Source organism: Bubalus kerabau, chromosome 1 (assembly GCF_029407905.1).
Source record: "Bubalus kerabau isolate K-KA32 ecotype Philippines breed swamp buffalo chromosome 1, PCC_UOA_SB_1v2, whole genome shotgun sequence".
NCBI classification, from domain to species: Eukaryota; Metazoa; Chordata; class Mammalia; order Artiodactyla; family Bovidae; genus Bubalus; species Bubalus kerabau.
Window position 1 is genome coordinate 179,654,414 of NC_073624.1, and position 15,055 is coordinate 179,669,468.

Genomic DNA, 15,055 nt, shown 5'->3' on the forward strand with positions numbered 1-15,055 from the left:
GTACCAATGTCAGTTTCTTCATTTAAATATTGGACTATCATTATATTAAAATGTAATCTTTGTGGGAAAATGACTGAAGATTACACAAGACTGCTTGGTACTGTTTTGCAACTTCCTCTTAATCTATACTTCAAAATAAAACTTAAAAATAAAAAAGTCTGAGTTCTCTGAGCTTTCAGTACTGCTCTCCTCCCCTGGGAGGATTCTTGGCTTCTTTTTTTTTTTTTTTTCCCCCCCCAACATGACCCCCGAACACCAGTCTTCACTTCCACCCCAAGCGAAGAAACCAAAGAAAGTGAGGCCGACTCCTGCCTCCAGGCCAGACGAGGCATGTGCTTCTTCAACTTTGCTGAAGGAAGAAAAAGAATAGCAAGAAGCAATTGAACATATTGATGAAGTGCAAAATAAGATAGACTTAATGAACAAACCAGTGAGGAGACTTTGAAAGTAGAATAGAAATATAACAAACTTCACCAACCATTTTTTCAAAAGAGGTCAGAATTGATGGCAAAAATCCCAAAATTTGGGGTAGGAATATTTGATAACCATCCACAAGTGCCTGCACAGCTTGGGGAGGAGGATGAAGAGGCACTACATTATTTGACAAGAGTCAAAGTGACAGAATTTGAAAACATTAAGTCAGGTTTCAGAATAGATTTTTACTTTGATGAACACCCTTACTTTGAAAACAAAATTCTCTCCAACGAATTTCATCTGAATGAGAGTGGTGACCCATCTTCAAATCCACTGAAATCAAATGGAAATCTGAAAAGGATTTGATGAAACAATCAGGTCAAACACAGAATAAAGCCAGCAGGAAGAGACAGCATCAGGAACCAGAAAGCTTCTTCATCTGCTTTACTGATCATTCTGATGCAGGTGCAGATGAGTTAGGAGAGGTCATCAAAGATGATATTTGACAAATCTATTACAGTACTACTTGGTTCCTGACATGGATGATGAGGAAAGGGAAGGAGAAGAAGACAACGATGATGAAGAGGATGAAGGATTGGAAGATACTGATGAAGAAGGGAATGAGAATGAAGGTGAAGAAGATGAGGGGGAGGAAGGAGAGGAAGATGAAGAAGATAGATGACTAATGAAAGGAACAATGATGGATTCCAACCTTTTTTTATTTTCTCCAGTCCCTGGGAGCAAGTAGCAGTCTTTTTTTTTTTTTTTTTTTTTTCCTCTCCTCTTGTCCTCAGTCGCCCTGCTTTTGCAGTCTCTTTTCCCTTTATACCATGGTTCAAAACTTATTTGGGGGGTGGGGGGGTGGGGAATACCTTGAGCAGAATTCAGTGATACTAGAAGAATACTAGATTCTTCAGTAAAGAATCTCTACCCATTTCTGTTCCAAATTCATTTTTATCCCTTCCTGTCTCAACAAAAATTTTACGGAATCAACACCACCATGCTCTGTGGGGAAAAAAGAAAAACCTTCTGCTCCCTTAGCTCTGCTGGAAACTGGAGGGTGCTAGGCCCCTGTGTAGTAGTGCATAAAATTCTAGCTTTTTTTCCTCTCTTCTCTGTATATTGGGCTCAGAGAGTACACTATGTCTCTATATGAATATGGACAGTTAACATTTACCAACATGTATCTGTCTACTTTCTCTTGTTTAAAAAAGGAAAAAATACTTTAAAAATGGGGTTTATAGAAGGTTAGCAAAGGGTGGGTTTCAGATGTTTGGATGGGTTAAGTGGGCATTTTGACAACATGGCTTCTCCTTTGGCATGTTTAATTGTGATGTTTAATGGAAATTCTTGCAGTCTAAGATGACATTTTAAAATAAAATTCTCTCCTAATGATGACTTGAGCCCTGCCGCTTGCTGGGAGAATCAGCAGAACCTGTAGGATCTTATTTGCAATCAAAATTCTCTATTGTAATTTTGCTCCTGTTTATTCTTAAACTTTTCTTTTTGTTTCACTGGAAAGGAAAGATAAAGCTCAGTTTTAAACGTTAAAAGTGTACAAGTTGCTTAGTTACAATAAAACTAAATGTGTACACAAAAATATTTTTAATCTGCTAATATATAGCAAATAAATAATTCTATTCACTCTGAACCAAGGTCCTCATACATGCAAAAAGACCAGTAAAATGAGTCTTCATGTTTGATATAGGAGATCTTCATATATCAAAACAATATAAAAACCACTTTTGAAGAGTCTTGCAGTATAAATACCAGTAATACTATGCAAATGCTTAGAAATTTCAGAGAAGTAATCATCAGGCAAAACAGGAGGAAGAAACATCCAGACCAGTGATTTCCTGTTAAGTAATGAAAAGCAGCATGCGTGTGCGCTAAGTCGCTTCAGTCATCTCCAACTCTTTGTGACCCTATGGGCCATAGCCTGCCAGGCTCCTCTGTCCACAGGATTCTCCAGGCAAGAATACTGGAGTGGATCACCATGCCCTCCTCCAGGGGATCTTCCCAACACAGCTATCAAACCCATGTCTCTTCAGTCTCCTGCTTTGGCAGGTAGATTCTTTACCACTAGCGCCACCTGGATGAGCCCCATGAAAAGCAGAAGTCACACTGGAAGCCAGAAGTCCCTCCCCCACACACAGAGAAAGATAAGACATCTTCTGTGGCTGGGCTTTCTGCTCTCTGCACCATGAGAAACAAGTATCTAAGTTTGCTTCCAGGTAAGTAGAATTATAACAGTGGAGTTAGACAACTAAAGCTGTCTGAGACTCCATCCAGTTTGAGAATTTCCTCTGTTCTTTACTTTTAAAAGCTTTTGTTTTATTTCTGGTTTTCCCACTATCTTTACAAAAGAAAGCAGGGAAGGAAATTTAAGAAGGGTATTAACTCAATTACGTTAAGTTCTCAAAGGAGAAGTTTGGTGAAACTTTTAATTAGTTGGTTAATTTATATTTTTGGTTGTGCTGGGTCTTGCTGTTGTATGTGGGCTTTCTCTGTTTGCCCTGCATGGGGGCTCCTCTTGGTTGCAGTGCAAGGGCTTCTCATTTTTTTGGCAACTCCCTCTTTTTTTTTTTAATATAAATTTATTTATATTAATTGGGGGCTAATTAGTTTACAATATTATAGTGGTTTTGCCATACATTGACATGAATCTGCCATGGGTGTACATGTGTTCCACATCCTGAACACGCCTCCCACCTCCCTCCCCATCCCATCCCTCTGGGTCATCCCAGTGCACCAGCCCCGAGCACCTTGTCTCATGCGTTGAACCTGGACTGGCGATCCATTTCACATATGATAATATACATGTTTCAAGGCCATTCTCGCAAATCATCCCACCCTCAACCTCTCCCACAGAGTCCAAAAGACTGCTCTATACATCTGTGTCTCTTCTTCTGTCTCGCATACCGGGTTATCGTTACCACCTTTCTAAATTCCATTTATATGCGTTAGTATATTGTATTGGTGTTTTTCTTTCTGACTTACTTCACTCTGTATAATAGGCTCCAGTTTCATCCACCTCATTAGAACTGATTCAAATGTATTCTTTTGAATGGCTGAGTAATACTCCATTGTGTATGTGTACCACAGTTTTCTTATCCATTCATCTGCTGATGAGCATCTAGTTTGCTTTCTTATCCTGGTTATTATAAACAGTGCTGTGATGAACATTGTGGTACATGTGTCTCTTTCAATTCTGGTTTCCTCGGTGTGTGTGCCCAGCAGTGGGATTGCTGGGTCATATGGCAGTTCTATTTCTAGTTTTTTAAGGAATCTCCACTGTTCTCCATACTAGCTGTATTAGTCTGGATTCCCACCAACAGTGTAAGAGGGTTCCCTTTTCTCTGCTCCCTCTCCAGCATTTATTGCTCATAGACTTTTGGATAGCAGCCATTCTGACTGGCATGAAATGGTACCTCATTGTGGTTTTGATTTGCATTTCTCTGATAATGAGTGATGTTGAGCATCTTCTCATGTGCTTGTTAGTCATCTGTATGTCTTCTTTGGAGAGATGTCTGTTTAGTTCTTTGGCCCATTTTTTGATTGGGTCATTTATTTTTCTGGAATTGAGCTGTAGGAGTTGCTTGCATATTTTTGAGATTAATTCTTTGTCCTGCAGAAGCTTTTAATTTTAATTAGGCCTCATTTGTTTATTTTTGCTTTTATTTCCAATATTCTGGGAGGTGGGTCATAGAGGATCCTGCTGTGATGTATGTCAGAGAGTGTTTTGCCTATGTTCTCTCTAGGAGTTGTATAGTTTCTGGTCTTACATTCATATCTTTAATCCATTTTGAGTTTATTTTTGTGTATGGTGTTAGATAGTGTTCTAGTTTCATTCTTTTACAAGTGGTTGACCAGTTTTCCCAGCACCACTTGTTAAAGAGATTGTCTTTTCTCCATTGTATATTCTTGCCTCCTTTGTCAAAGATAAGGTGTCCATATGTGTGGATTTATATCTGGGCTTTCTATTTTGTTCCATTGATCTATATTTCTGTCTTTGTGCCAATACCATTCTGTCCTGATGACTGTGGCTTTGAAGTCAGGCAAGTTGATTCCTCCAGTTCCATTCTTCTTTCTCAAGATTGCTTTGGCTATTCGAGGGTTTTTGTATTTCCATACAAATTGTGAAATTATTTGTTCTAGTTCTCTGAAAAATACTGTTGGTAGCTTGATAGGGATTGCATAGAATCTATAGATTGCTTTGAGTAATATACTCATTTTCACTATATTGATTCTTCTGATCCATTAACATGGTCTATTTCTCCATCTATTTATATCCTATTTGATTTCTTTCACCAGTGTTTTATAGTTTTCTATATATAGATCTTTTATTTGTTTAGATAGATATATGCCTAAGTATTTAGTTCTTTTTGTTGCAATAGTGAATGGAATTGTTTCCTTAATTTCTCTTTCTGTTTTCTCATTGTTAGTGTATAGGAATGCAAGGGATTTCTGTGTGTTAGTTTTATATCCTGAAAATTTACTATATTCATTGATTAGCTCTAGTAATTTTCTGGTGGCGTCTTTAGGGTTCTCTATGTAGAGGATCATGTCATCTGCAAACAGTGCGAGTTTTACTTCTTCTTTTCCAATTTGGATTCCTTCTATTTCTTTTTCTGCTCTGATTGCTGTGGCCAAAACTATCAAAACCATGTTGAATAGTAGTGGTGAGAGTGGGCACCCTTGTTGTTTTCCTGACTTTAGGGGAAATGCTTTCAATTTTTCACCATTGAGGATAATGTTTGGTGTGGGTTTGTCATATATAGCTTTTATTATGTTGAGGTATGTTCTTTCTATTCCTGTTTTCTGGAGAGTTTTTATCATAAATGGATGTTGAATTTTGTCAAAGGCTTTCTTTGCATCTATTGAGAAAATCATATGATTTTTATCTTACAATTAGTTAATGTGGTGTATTACATTCAATGATTTGCGGATATTGAAGAATCCTTGCATCCCTGGGATAAAGCCCACTTGGTCATGATGTATGATCTTTTTCATATGTTGTTGGATTCTGATTGCTAGAATTTTGTTAAGGATTTTTGCATCTATGTTCATCAGTGATATTGGCCTGTAGTTTTCTTTTTTGTGGCATCTTTGTCAAGTTTTTGTATTAGGGTGATGGTGGCCTCATAGAATGAGTTTGGAAGTGTACCTTCCCCTGCAATTTTCTGGAAGAGTTTGAGTAGGATAGGTGTTCAGTTCAGTTCAGTTCAGTCGCTCAGTCGTGTCCGACTGTGATCCCATGAATTGCAGCAAGCCAGGCCTCCCTGTCCATCACCAGCTCCTGGAGTTCACTCAAACTCACGTCCATCGAGTCGGTAATGCGATCCAGCTATCTCATCCTCTGTCGTCCCCTTCTCTTCTTGCCCCCAATCCCTCCCAACATCAGAGTCTTTTCCAATGAGTCAATTCTTTGCATGAAGTGGCCAAAGTATTTGAGTTTCAGCTTTAGCATCAGTCCTTCCAATGAACACCCAGGACTGATCTCCTTTAAAATGGACTGGTTGGATCTCCTTGCAGTCCAAGGGACTCTCAAGAGTCTTCTCCAAAACCATAGTTCAAAAGCATCAATTCTTCAGTGCTCAGCCTTCTTCACAGTCCAATTCTCACATCCATGCATGACCACTGGAAAAACCATAGCCTTGACTAGATGGACCTTTGTTGGCAAAGTAATGTCTCTGCATTTTAATATGCTATCTAGGTTGGTCATGAATTTCCTTCCAAGGAGTAAGCGTCTTTTAATTTCAAAGCTGCAATCACCATTAGCAGTGATTTTGGAGCCCAAAAACATAAAGTCTGACACTGTTTCCTCTGTTTCCCCATCTATTTGCCATGAAGTGATGGGACCAGATGCCATGATCTTCGTTTTCTGAATATTGAGCTTTAAGCCAACTCTTTCACTCCTCTTTCACTTTCATCAAGAGGCTTTTTAGTTCCTCTTCACTTTATCCCTTCTCTAAATTTTTGGTAGAATTCAGCTGTGAAGCCGTCTGGTCCTGGGCTTTTGTTTGCTGGAAGATTTCTGATTACAGTTTCAATTTCCGTGCTTGTGGTGCATCTGTTAAGATTTTTCTATTTCTTCATGTTTCAGTTTTAGAAAGTTGTGCTTTTCTAAGAATTTGTCCATTTCTTCCAAGTTTTCCATTCTATTGGCATATAGTTGCTGATAGTATTCTCTTATGATCCTTTGTATTTGTCTTGTCTGTTATGATCTCTCCATTTTCATTTCTAATTTTTTTTTTTTTAATTTTATTGTTTTCATTCTTCTCCCTTTGTTTCTTGATAAGTCTGTCTAATGGTTTGTCAATTGTATTTATCTTCTCAAAGAATCAGCTTGGCTTTGTGGATTTTTGCTGTGGTCTCCTTTGTTTCTCTTGCATTTCTTTCTGCCTTAGGTTTTAAGATCTCTTTCCTTCTACTAACCCTGGGGTTCTTCATTTCTTCCTTTTCTAGTTGCTTTAGGTGTAAAGTTAGGTTATTTGTTTGACTTTTTTCTTGTTTATTGAGGTAAGCATTATTGCTATTAACCTTCCCCTTAGCACTGCTTTTACAGTGTCCCATAGGTTTTGGGTTGTTGTGTTTTCATTTTCATTCATTTTTATCCATGTTTTGATTTCTCTTTTATTTCTTCTGTGATTTGTTGGTTGTTCAGCAGCATGTTGTTCAGCCTCCATATGTTGGAATTTTTAATAGCTTTTCCCCTGTAATTGAGATCTAATCTTACTGCATTGTGGTCAGAAAAGATGCTTGGAATTATTGAATTTTTTTAATTTACCAAGGCTAGATTTATGGCCCAGGATGTCATCTATCCTGGAGAAGGTTCCATGTGCACTTGAGAAAAAGGTGAAATTCATTGTCTTGGGGTGAAATGTCCTATAGATATCAGTTATGTCTAACTGGCTATTGTATAATTTAAAGTTTGTGTTTCCTTGTTAATTTTCAGTTTAGTTGATCTATCCATAGGTGTGAGTGGTGTATTAAAGTCTCCCACTATTATTGTGTTATTGTTAATTTCCCCCTTTTTGCATGTTAGCATTTCCCTTACATAATGTGATGCTCTTATGTTGGGTGCATATATATTTATAATTGTTATATCTTCTTCTTGGATTGATCCTTTGATCATTATGTAGTATCCTTCTCTGTCTCTTTTCACAGCCTTTATTTCAATGACTATTTTATCTGATACGAGTATTGCTGCTCCTGCTTTTTTTTTGGTCTCCAATTACATGAAATATCTTTTTTCAACCCTTCACTTTCAGTCTGTATGTTTCCCTTGTTTACAGGTGGGTATCTTGTAGACAGCATATATAGGGGTCTTATTTTTGTGTCCATTCAGCCAGTCTTTGTCTTTTGGTTGGGGCATTCAACCCATTTACATTTAAGGTAATTATTGATAAGTATGATCCCGTTGCCATTTACTTTGTTGTTTTGGGTTCGAGTTTATCCACTTTTTCTGTGTTTTCTGTCTAGAGAAGATCCTTTAACATTTGTTGGAGAGCTGGTTTGGTGGTGCTGAATTCTCTCAGCTTCTGCTTGTCTGTAAAGCTTTTGATTTCCCCTTCATATTTGAATGAGATCCTTGCTGGGTACAGTAATCTGGGTTGTAGGTTTTTCTCTTTCATCACTTTAAGTATGTCCTGCCATTCCCTTCTGGCCTGAAGAGATCCTATTGAAAGATCAGCTGTTATCCTTATGGGAATCCCCTTGTGTGTTATTTGTTGTTTTTCCCTTGCTGCTTTTAATATTTGTTCTTTGTGTTTGATCTTTGTTAATTTGATTAATATGTGTCTTGGGGTGTTTCACCTTGAGTTTATCCTGTTTGGGACTCTCTGGGGTTTTTGGACTTAGGTGATTATTTCCTTCCCCATTTTAGGGACGTTTTCAACCATTATCTCCTCAAGTATTTTCTCATGGTCTTTCTTTTCATCTTCTTCTTCTGGAACTCCTATGATTCGAATGTTGGGGCATTTAACATTGTCCCCGAGGTCTCTGAGATTGTCCTCATTTCTTTTAATTCTTTTTTCTTTTTTGCTCTCTGATTCATTTATTTCTACCACTCTATCTTCTACCTCACTTATCCTATCTTCTGCCTCTATTATTCTACTTTTGGTTCCCTCCAGAGTGTTTTTGGTCTCATTATTGCATTATTCATTATATATTGACTCTTTTTTATTTCTTCTAGGCCATTGTTAAACATTTCTTGCATCTTTTCAACCCTTGTCTCCAGGTTATTTATCTGTAACTCCATTTTGTTTTCAAGATTTTGAATCATTTTTACTATCATCATTCGGAATTCTTTATCAGGTAGATATCCTATCTCTTCCTCTTCTGTTTGGTTTGGTGGGCATTTATCCTGTTCCTTTACTTGCTGAGTATTTCTCTGCCTTTGCATCTTGTTTATATTGCTCTGTTTTGGGTGGCCTTTCCATATTCTGGCAGTTTGTGCTTCCTCTTTATTGTGGAGGTTTCTTGCTGTGGGTGGGGCTGGAAGTGTGGCTTGTCAAGGTTTCTAGGTTAGGAAATCTTGTGTCGGTGTTCTGGTGGATGGAGCTGGATTTCTTCTCTCTGGAGTGCACTGAAGTGCCCAGTAATGAGTTTTGAGATATCTATGGGTTTGGTGTGACTTTGGGCAGCCTGTATATTGAAGCTCAGGGCTATGTCCCTGTGTTGCTGGAGAGTTTGCATGGTATGTCTTGCTCTGGAACTGGTTGGCTCTTGGGTGGTGCTTGGTTTCAGTGTAGGTGGAGGCTTTTGATGAGCTCTTATCAATTAATGTTCCCTGGAGTCAGGAGTTCTCTGGTGTTCTCAGCTTTTGGACTTAAGCCTCCTGCCTCTGGTTTTCAGTCTTATTCTTACAGCAGCCTCAAGACTTCTCCATCTCTATAGCACCAATGATAAAACATCTTGGTTAATGATGAAAAGTTTCTCCACAGTGAGGGACACCCAGAGAGGTTCACAGTGTTACATGGAGAAGAGAAGAGGGAGGAGGGAGATAAAGGTGACCAGGAGAAGAAGATGGGGGATCAAAAGAGGAGAGAGCAATCTAGCTAGTAATAATTTCCCTATGTGCTCTCCACAGTCTGGACTGCTTAGAGACGTTCACGGAGTTACACAGAGAAGAGACAAGGGAGAAAGGAGACAGAGGTGGCCAGGAGGATAAAAGGAGGAATCAAAAGGAGAGAGACAGATCCAGACAATAATCAGTTCCCTAAGTGTTCTCCACAGCTTGGAACACACAAAGAGATTCACAGAGTTGGGTAGAGAAGAGAAGGGGGAGGGAAGAGATAGAGGCAACCTGGTGAAGAAAAAGGAGAGTCAAAAGGGGGAGAGATCAGTCAAGCTAGTAATCTTGCTCCCAAGTAAAACTGGGTACTAAAGATTGGGTTCTTAAAGGTACAAAATTGATAACAAATACCGAAAAGCAAAGATTAAAAATCTAGGGTAGAGGCTAGACTCTCAAAAATACAATATTAAAAAAACAGAACAAAGTCACAAAAATAATAAAATATATATGTGAAGTTTGCTTAAAAATAGGGTCTTTTTTTTTCAAGGTAATAGTAGGTTATAAAAATGAAAATTAAAGGAGTAATAGAGACTTAAAATTTTTTAACTTTTTTAATTTAAAAAATTATAATAGTAAAAATATATCTAGGAATTTCTCTGGATCTGTTGTGGACAGTGTGGGGTCAATTCATTTTCAGATAGCTCCTTGATCCAGCTTATACTTCTCAAGATCTATAGGCCCCTTCCTATGTAGTCGGTGCTAACTACAAGGTTTTAATCTTTTGCACCTGTCACTTCCAAAGTGGTTCCCTCTGTTTATTTTAGCTTCTTCTGTTTGCTGGTCTCTTCAGTGTCTAATTTCTGCCCTGACACAAGGGGGCGATGGTGGTCACTTTTTTAGGCTCACTTGTTCAGTCGTGCTATGGGGAGGGAGGAACACTGCAAACAAATATCACTGGCGTGTGTGGGGAGTGCTTGCAGTATCTCGGCCACACTGGGTTTGCCCCTGCTCACAGCGTGTGTGCTTTCACGGTCTACACTTCTCAGGCTCTAGGTTGCTCTGCCAGAACTGTCTGAGGCGGGCCCTGGATTGCGTGCACTTCCCAGGCCTAAGCCGCTCAGGTTCAGGTTCTCAGGTACTCCACAAAAGCACAGACTGGGTTGGGCCTGCATTCTGTGCCCTTCCCAGGTCCAAGCAGCTCAGGTGATCAGGTGCTTGGCAAGCAGTGTCACCCCCAGGTGGGGGGTGCGTCTCATCCCCACCGCCATCCCAGCCACTCAGTTTTCTGGGTGCACAATGGGCGCACCTTCTCAGGTGTGCCGTGTGTCTCTTCTGGGGAGCTGATCTCTGGCTATGACCCTCTCGGTGAATGTCAACCATCCAGAATCCCAAGAAGTCTTGGTTAGCAATGAAGCCTGCTTTCAGTTTGGTAGAGGATGCCTCTCTGGAACCACGATTGCCCCCTTCCAGCTCTGGCTGCTCCTGCCTGCCTGTGTCCCACAGGGGATGGGCCAGTCCACAGCTGGCTAGCTCTCCTCAGTCCTTTGTTCTGTGAACAGGCCTGGCAGTGTCTTAGGTTAGAGCTTTTCACAGGATAGTTCTCTCTCTCTCTCTCTCTCTCTCTCTCTCTCTCTCTCTCCCAGTCTGGGTTGATATCTCATGTTAGTTCCCTCAGATTGTCCTCAGGGCATTCAGGCCAGGTCCTTACCCTAAGCAATGCTGCCCTCGCCTCCCTGCCCAGCCCCCGCTTGCTAGCAGTGGATGCTAGCATCTGGGCTGCTTTTCTGCTGGAAGTTGCCATTAGGCAGGGAATCTGTGGGGTTTAAGTAGGTATTTATTTATTTTCCTTCCACTTATGTTGCCCTCTGAGATTCCAAGACTTGCCACAGACCCACAGGTGAGAGTGTTTCCTGGTGTTTGGAAACTTCTCTCTCTTTTAAGACTCCCTTCCTAGGACAGATCTCTGTCCCTACCTCTTTTGTCTCTCATATCTTTTATATTTTGTCCCATCTCTTTTCAGAGACAATGGGCTGCGTTTCTGGTGCCTAATGTTCTCTGCCAGCATTCAGAAGTTGTCTTCTGGAATTTGCTCAGTCTTCAAATGTTCTTTCCATGAATTTGTGGGGGAGAAAGTGGTCTCCCTGTCCTATTCCTCCACCATCTTAGGACCGCCCCGAACTCTCTCTTTTAAAAAACTTTGTATTACATAAGGGATAGGCTAGCTAATCCAATATTCTTGGGCTTCCATTGTGGTTCAGCTGGTAAAGAATGGCAAGCAATGTGGGAGACCTAGGTTTGATCCCTAGGTTGGGATGATTCCCAGGAGAAGGGAAAGGCTACCCACTCTACTATTCTGGCCTGAACAATTCCATGGACTGTGAGTCCATGGGGTTCAAAGAGCCGGACACAACTGAGCGACTTTCACTTTTACTTTTCATAGCTGATTGACAATGTTATGATATTTTCAGGTGGGCAGCAAAGGGACTCAGCCATACATCTATATGAACCCATTCTCCTCCAAACTCTGGTGGCTTCTCGTTCCAGAGCATGGGCTCTAGGTGTGTGGCTGTGGCTCATGGGGTTAAGTTGTTCTGCAGCATATGGGACCATCTGGACCAGGAATTGAATTTGTGTCCCCTGCATTGGCAGGCAGATTCCTGCCCATTGGACTACCAGGGAAGTCCCAAGTTGGTGAAATACATTCCTAGTGAAACTTAACTAAGATTTCTCATTTTACCACCTATATTAGCCCAGGTTCTCAAGAGGAACAGAACCAATAGGATGAATCTATAGAGATGAGAAAGGATTTTATTTAAGAAACTGATTCATGAAATTGTGGAGGTTGAAAAGCCCAAAAATCTCAAGAACCAGCAGCACACTGAAAACCCAGGATGACCTGATGTTGCATCTCACGTTCGAGGGCCTCCAGAAGCTTTTTTTTCTTTTTTCTTCAAAGAGGTCAATTTTCTTTTTCCTCTTAGGCCTTCAACTGATTGGATGAGGCTCACCTAAATTATGGAGGGTAATGTGCTTTATTCAGAGTCTACTGATGTAAATGTTAACTCAGAAACAGACTCACTGACTTAGAAAATAAGCTTATGATTACAGGGGGGAAGTGGGGGATGAGAGATAGATTGGGAGTTTGGGATTCACATGTACCCACTGCTATATTTAAAATAGATAATCAACAAGCACCTATTGCATAGCACAGGGAACTCTACTCAATATTCTGTAATAGCCTAAATTCAAAAATAATTTGTAAAAGAATAGATATATGTATATGTGTAATTTAATCACTTTGCTATACACCTGAAACTAACACAACATTGTTAATCAACTATGATCCACTATAAGATAAAGATGAAAGAAATTATTTTTCCTGCCAAACAATGCTAGTTCATGTAAAACCTTCACAGCAATATCTAGACTAGTGTGAGACCAAATATGTGGGTACAGCGGCCCAGCCACATTGCTACATAAAATTAACCATAATATCAACTAAACCTTATTAGTCTTCGGTCATCTACAACTGAAATAAAGCTCATGCTATTATGCTATTACTACCATTGCACTCATTTGATCAAACCAGTCAATTCTAAAGAAAATCAACTCTGAATATTCTTTGAAAGGGCTGATGCTGAAGCTGAAGCTCCAATAGTTAGGCTACCTGATGCAAAGAGCTGACACACTGGAAAAAAAAAACCCTGATGCTGGGAAAAATTGAGGGCATGAGGAGAAGGGGGCAATAGAAGAGGAGATGTTTGGATAGCATCATTGACTCAAAGGACATGAGTTTGAGCAAACTCTGGGAGGTAGTGGAGGACAGAGAAGCCTGATGTGCTGCAGTCTATGGGGCCACAAAGAGTTGGACACGACTTAACAACTGAAGAACAACTCATTTTGCATTGGGGAAAATGTGCTTCAAAGGACAGGTGACATTTCCAAAGACACGTGGCCACCAAGTGAAAGTTTATATGCAGACTTGGGTCTTCAAATCCATTCTCCACCAGGATCCTCTGTCACATAACAGTGTTGAAATGGCAGTACAGCCTGGAGGATGAATTCTTTTTTATCTTTGTCTAAGAAGAAAGATCCTGTAAGGCACACAGCTCTGAAAATATTTTCTTAGGGTTCAACTTCTCACTTGGATGGGATGACAGACTGGGTACTGATTGTAGGGAGACTTGATCCCTTTACACCCACAGTGGTTTCATATCACAAAGCCTACTGCTGTCAGTGATTCATTTCAGGCCTGGACTGAGATCAAGCAGAGGAGCTGTGACCTCAGTGCACTATAGAAAGGCCAGGAGCTCATCTGCAGGGAACCATAGCAGCCATGGATGCTGAACCTAGAGAGGCCACTTATCCAGGGCAGACTGGATCTACCTGCAGCTACCTTAGTTCTCATATCTACCTGTCCTCACCCTCTCCTGATTCCAGGCTTCCATGTCCTGATGACATCATCATGAGGTAGGGCTTGGACTGTATAACTCCGAACTTAGACTGCAATATCCATGCTCTTCCTATGTGTCCTGAAACATGTAACTTCAACAGGAGAAACCATCCTGGAGCGATCCAGAGAGATTTCGGCCATTGCCAGAGGACCAAGAATCTGAGTATGGGCAAAGGCACCAATCTGAGGACTTTCTTCCTCCTTCAAATACGCCCCCTCATTTGGGAGAGGTTGGGGTTTCTAAGATGTGTCCTTGTCATCAGCTCCCTGTGTATACTTTGTCCCTTTACATCTAGCACATGAAGTTCCATGAGGGCTGTGCCTGTCAGTAACTGATTCCTTGGGGAGTCCCAGGAGATGCAGGGGAAAGGCAGAGTCCTCAGTTCTGTGCAAAGCACAAGAACCTTGGGGAGGCTGCTGGAAAGTGGTAGGCAGTGGAGGCACCACCATGTCCCCAGGAGGCAGTGACCACATGGAAAGGGTTGAAATTGAAGCTCCATTTTCCTATCTTTGTCATCTCTGTCTTTCTGCCCCAGGACTCTTGGTGCTGCTGCTGTTTCCAATGGGACCTACAGCCCAGAACAGTAAAGGTGAGTCTGGGGAAAGGTGGAGAATGCATGCCAGGGTCTGGGTTCTCTGACCGACAAGGGAGAAAAGGAGACTTATTTTTCAAGTGAGGTTCAGAAATGGTTCTCTGGGAACAAGAGAAGTTGTTTCTTCTACCCAGATGCCCAGAGCGTTCTGAGCTCTTCCCCTTTGGACAGCATTGTCTCTTCCCCTTCCTCCCTCCCTTCCTCCCATTCATGCTTCCTTCCCTTCTGCCCATGGACCCCCAGATGATAGCTTTCTTTCATTCTCTGGAACTTCTGATGACGGTCTCCATCCCCACTTCTGCCCCTCACAGCCTGCGCTCTGCGATGCCCTCCAAACTCCTCATGTGTCAATGGTACTGCCTGCCGCTGTGCTTCAGGATTCATTTCTTCTTCTGGGGAGATCTTCACGGACCCCTTGGAAAGCTGTGATGGTACGAAGACTTGGGGTGGTGGCAGGACATGCAGAGAATGTGGGGTACAGCCCAGTACCCATAGGAGACATGGATATTCGATGGGTGCCTCAGGCTTTGTCCTCAGAACTGTCAAGCACAGAAAAAAGGAAAACAAAAAGATACA

At 41.0% G+C, this 15,055-nt stretch overlaps 1 protein-coding gene and 1 pseudogene across 1 annotated transcript in view; both read left to right on the top strand.

Moving 5' to 3' along the window:
- The first annotated feature begins 241 nt into the window (after positions 1-241).
- LOC129621878 (protein SET-like) lies at positions 242-1,096 on the top strand (annotated as a pseudogene).
- A 1,521-nt stretch (positions 1,097-2,617) lies between these two features.
- Positions 2,618-15,055, top strand: part of LOC129621918 (adhesion G protein-coupled receptor E2-like) — a 65,222-nt gene continuing 52,784 nt past the window's right edge. Inside the window, exons 1-3 of the mRNA XM_055538958.1 lie at positions 2,618-2,648; positions 14,423-14,476; positions 14,791-14,910. Of these exons, the coding sequence (XP_055394933.1) occupies positions 2,618-2,648; positions 14,423-14,476; positions 14,791-14,910 (205 nt within the window). The remainder of the gene's footprint in view (positions 2,649-14,422; positions 14,477-14,790; positions 14,911-15,055) is intronic.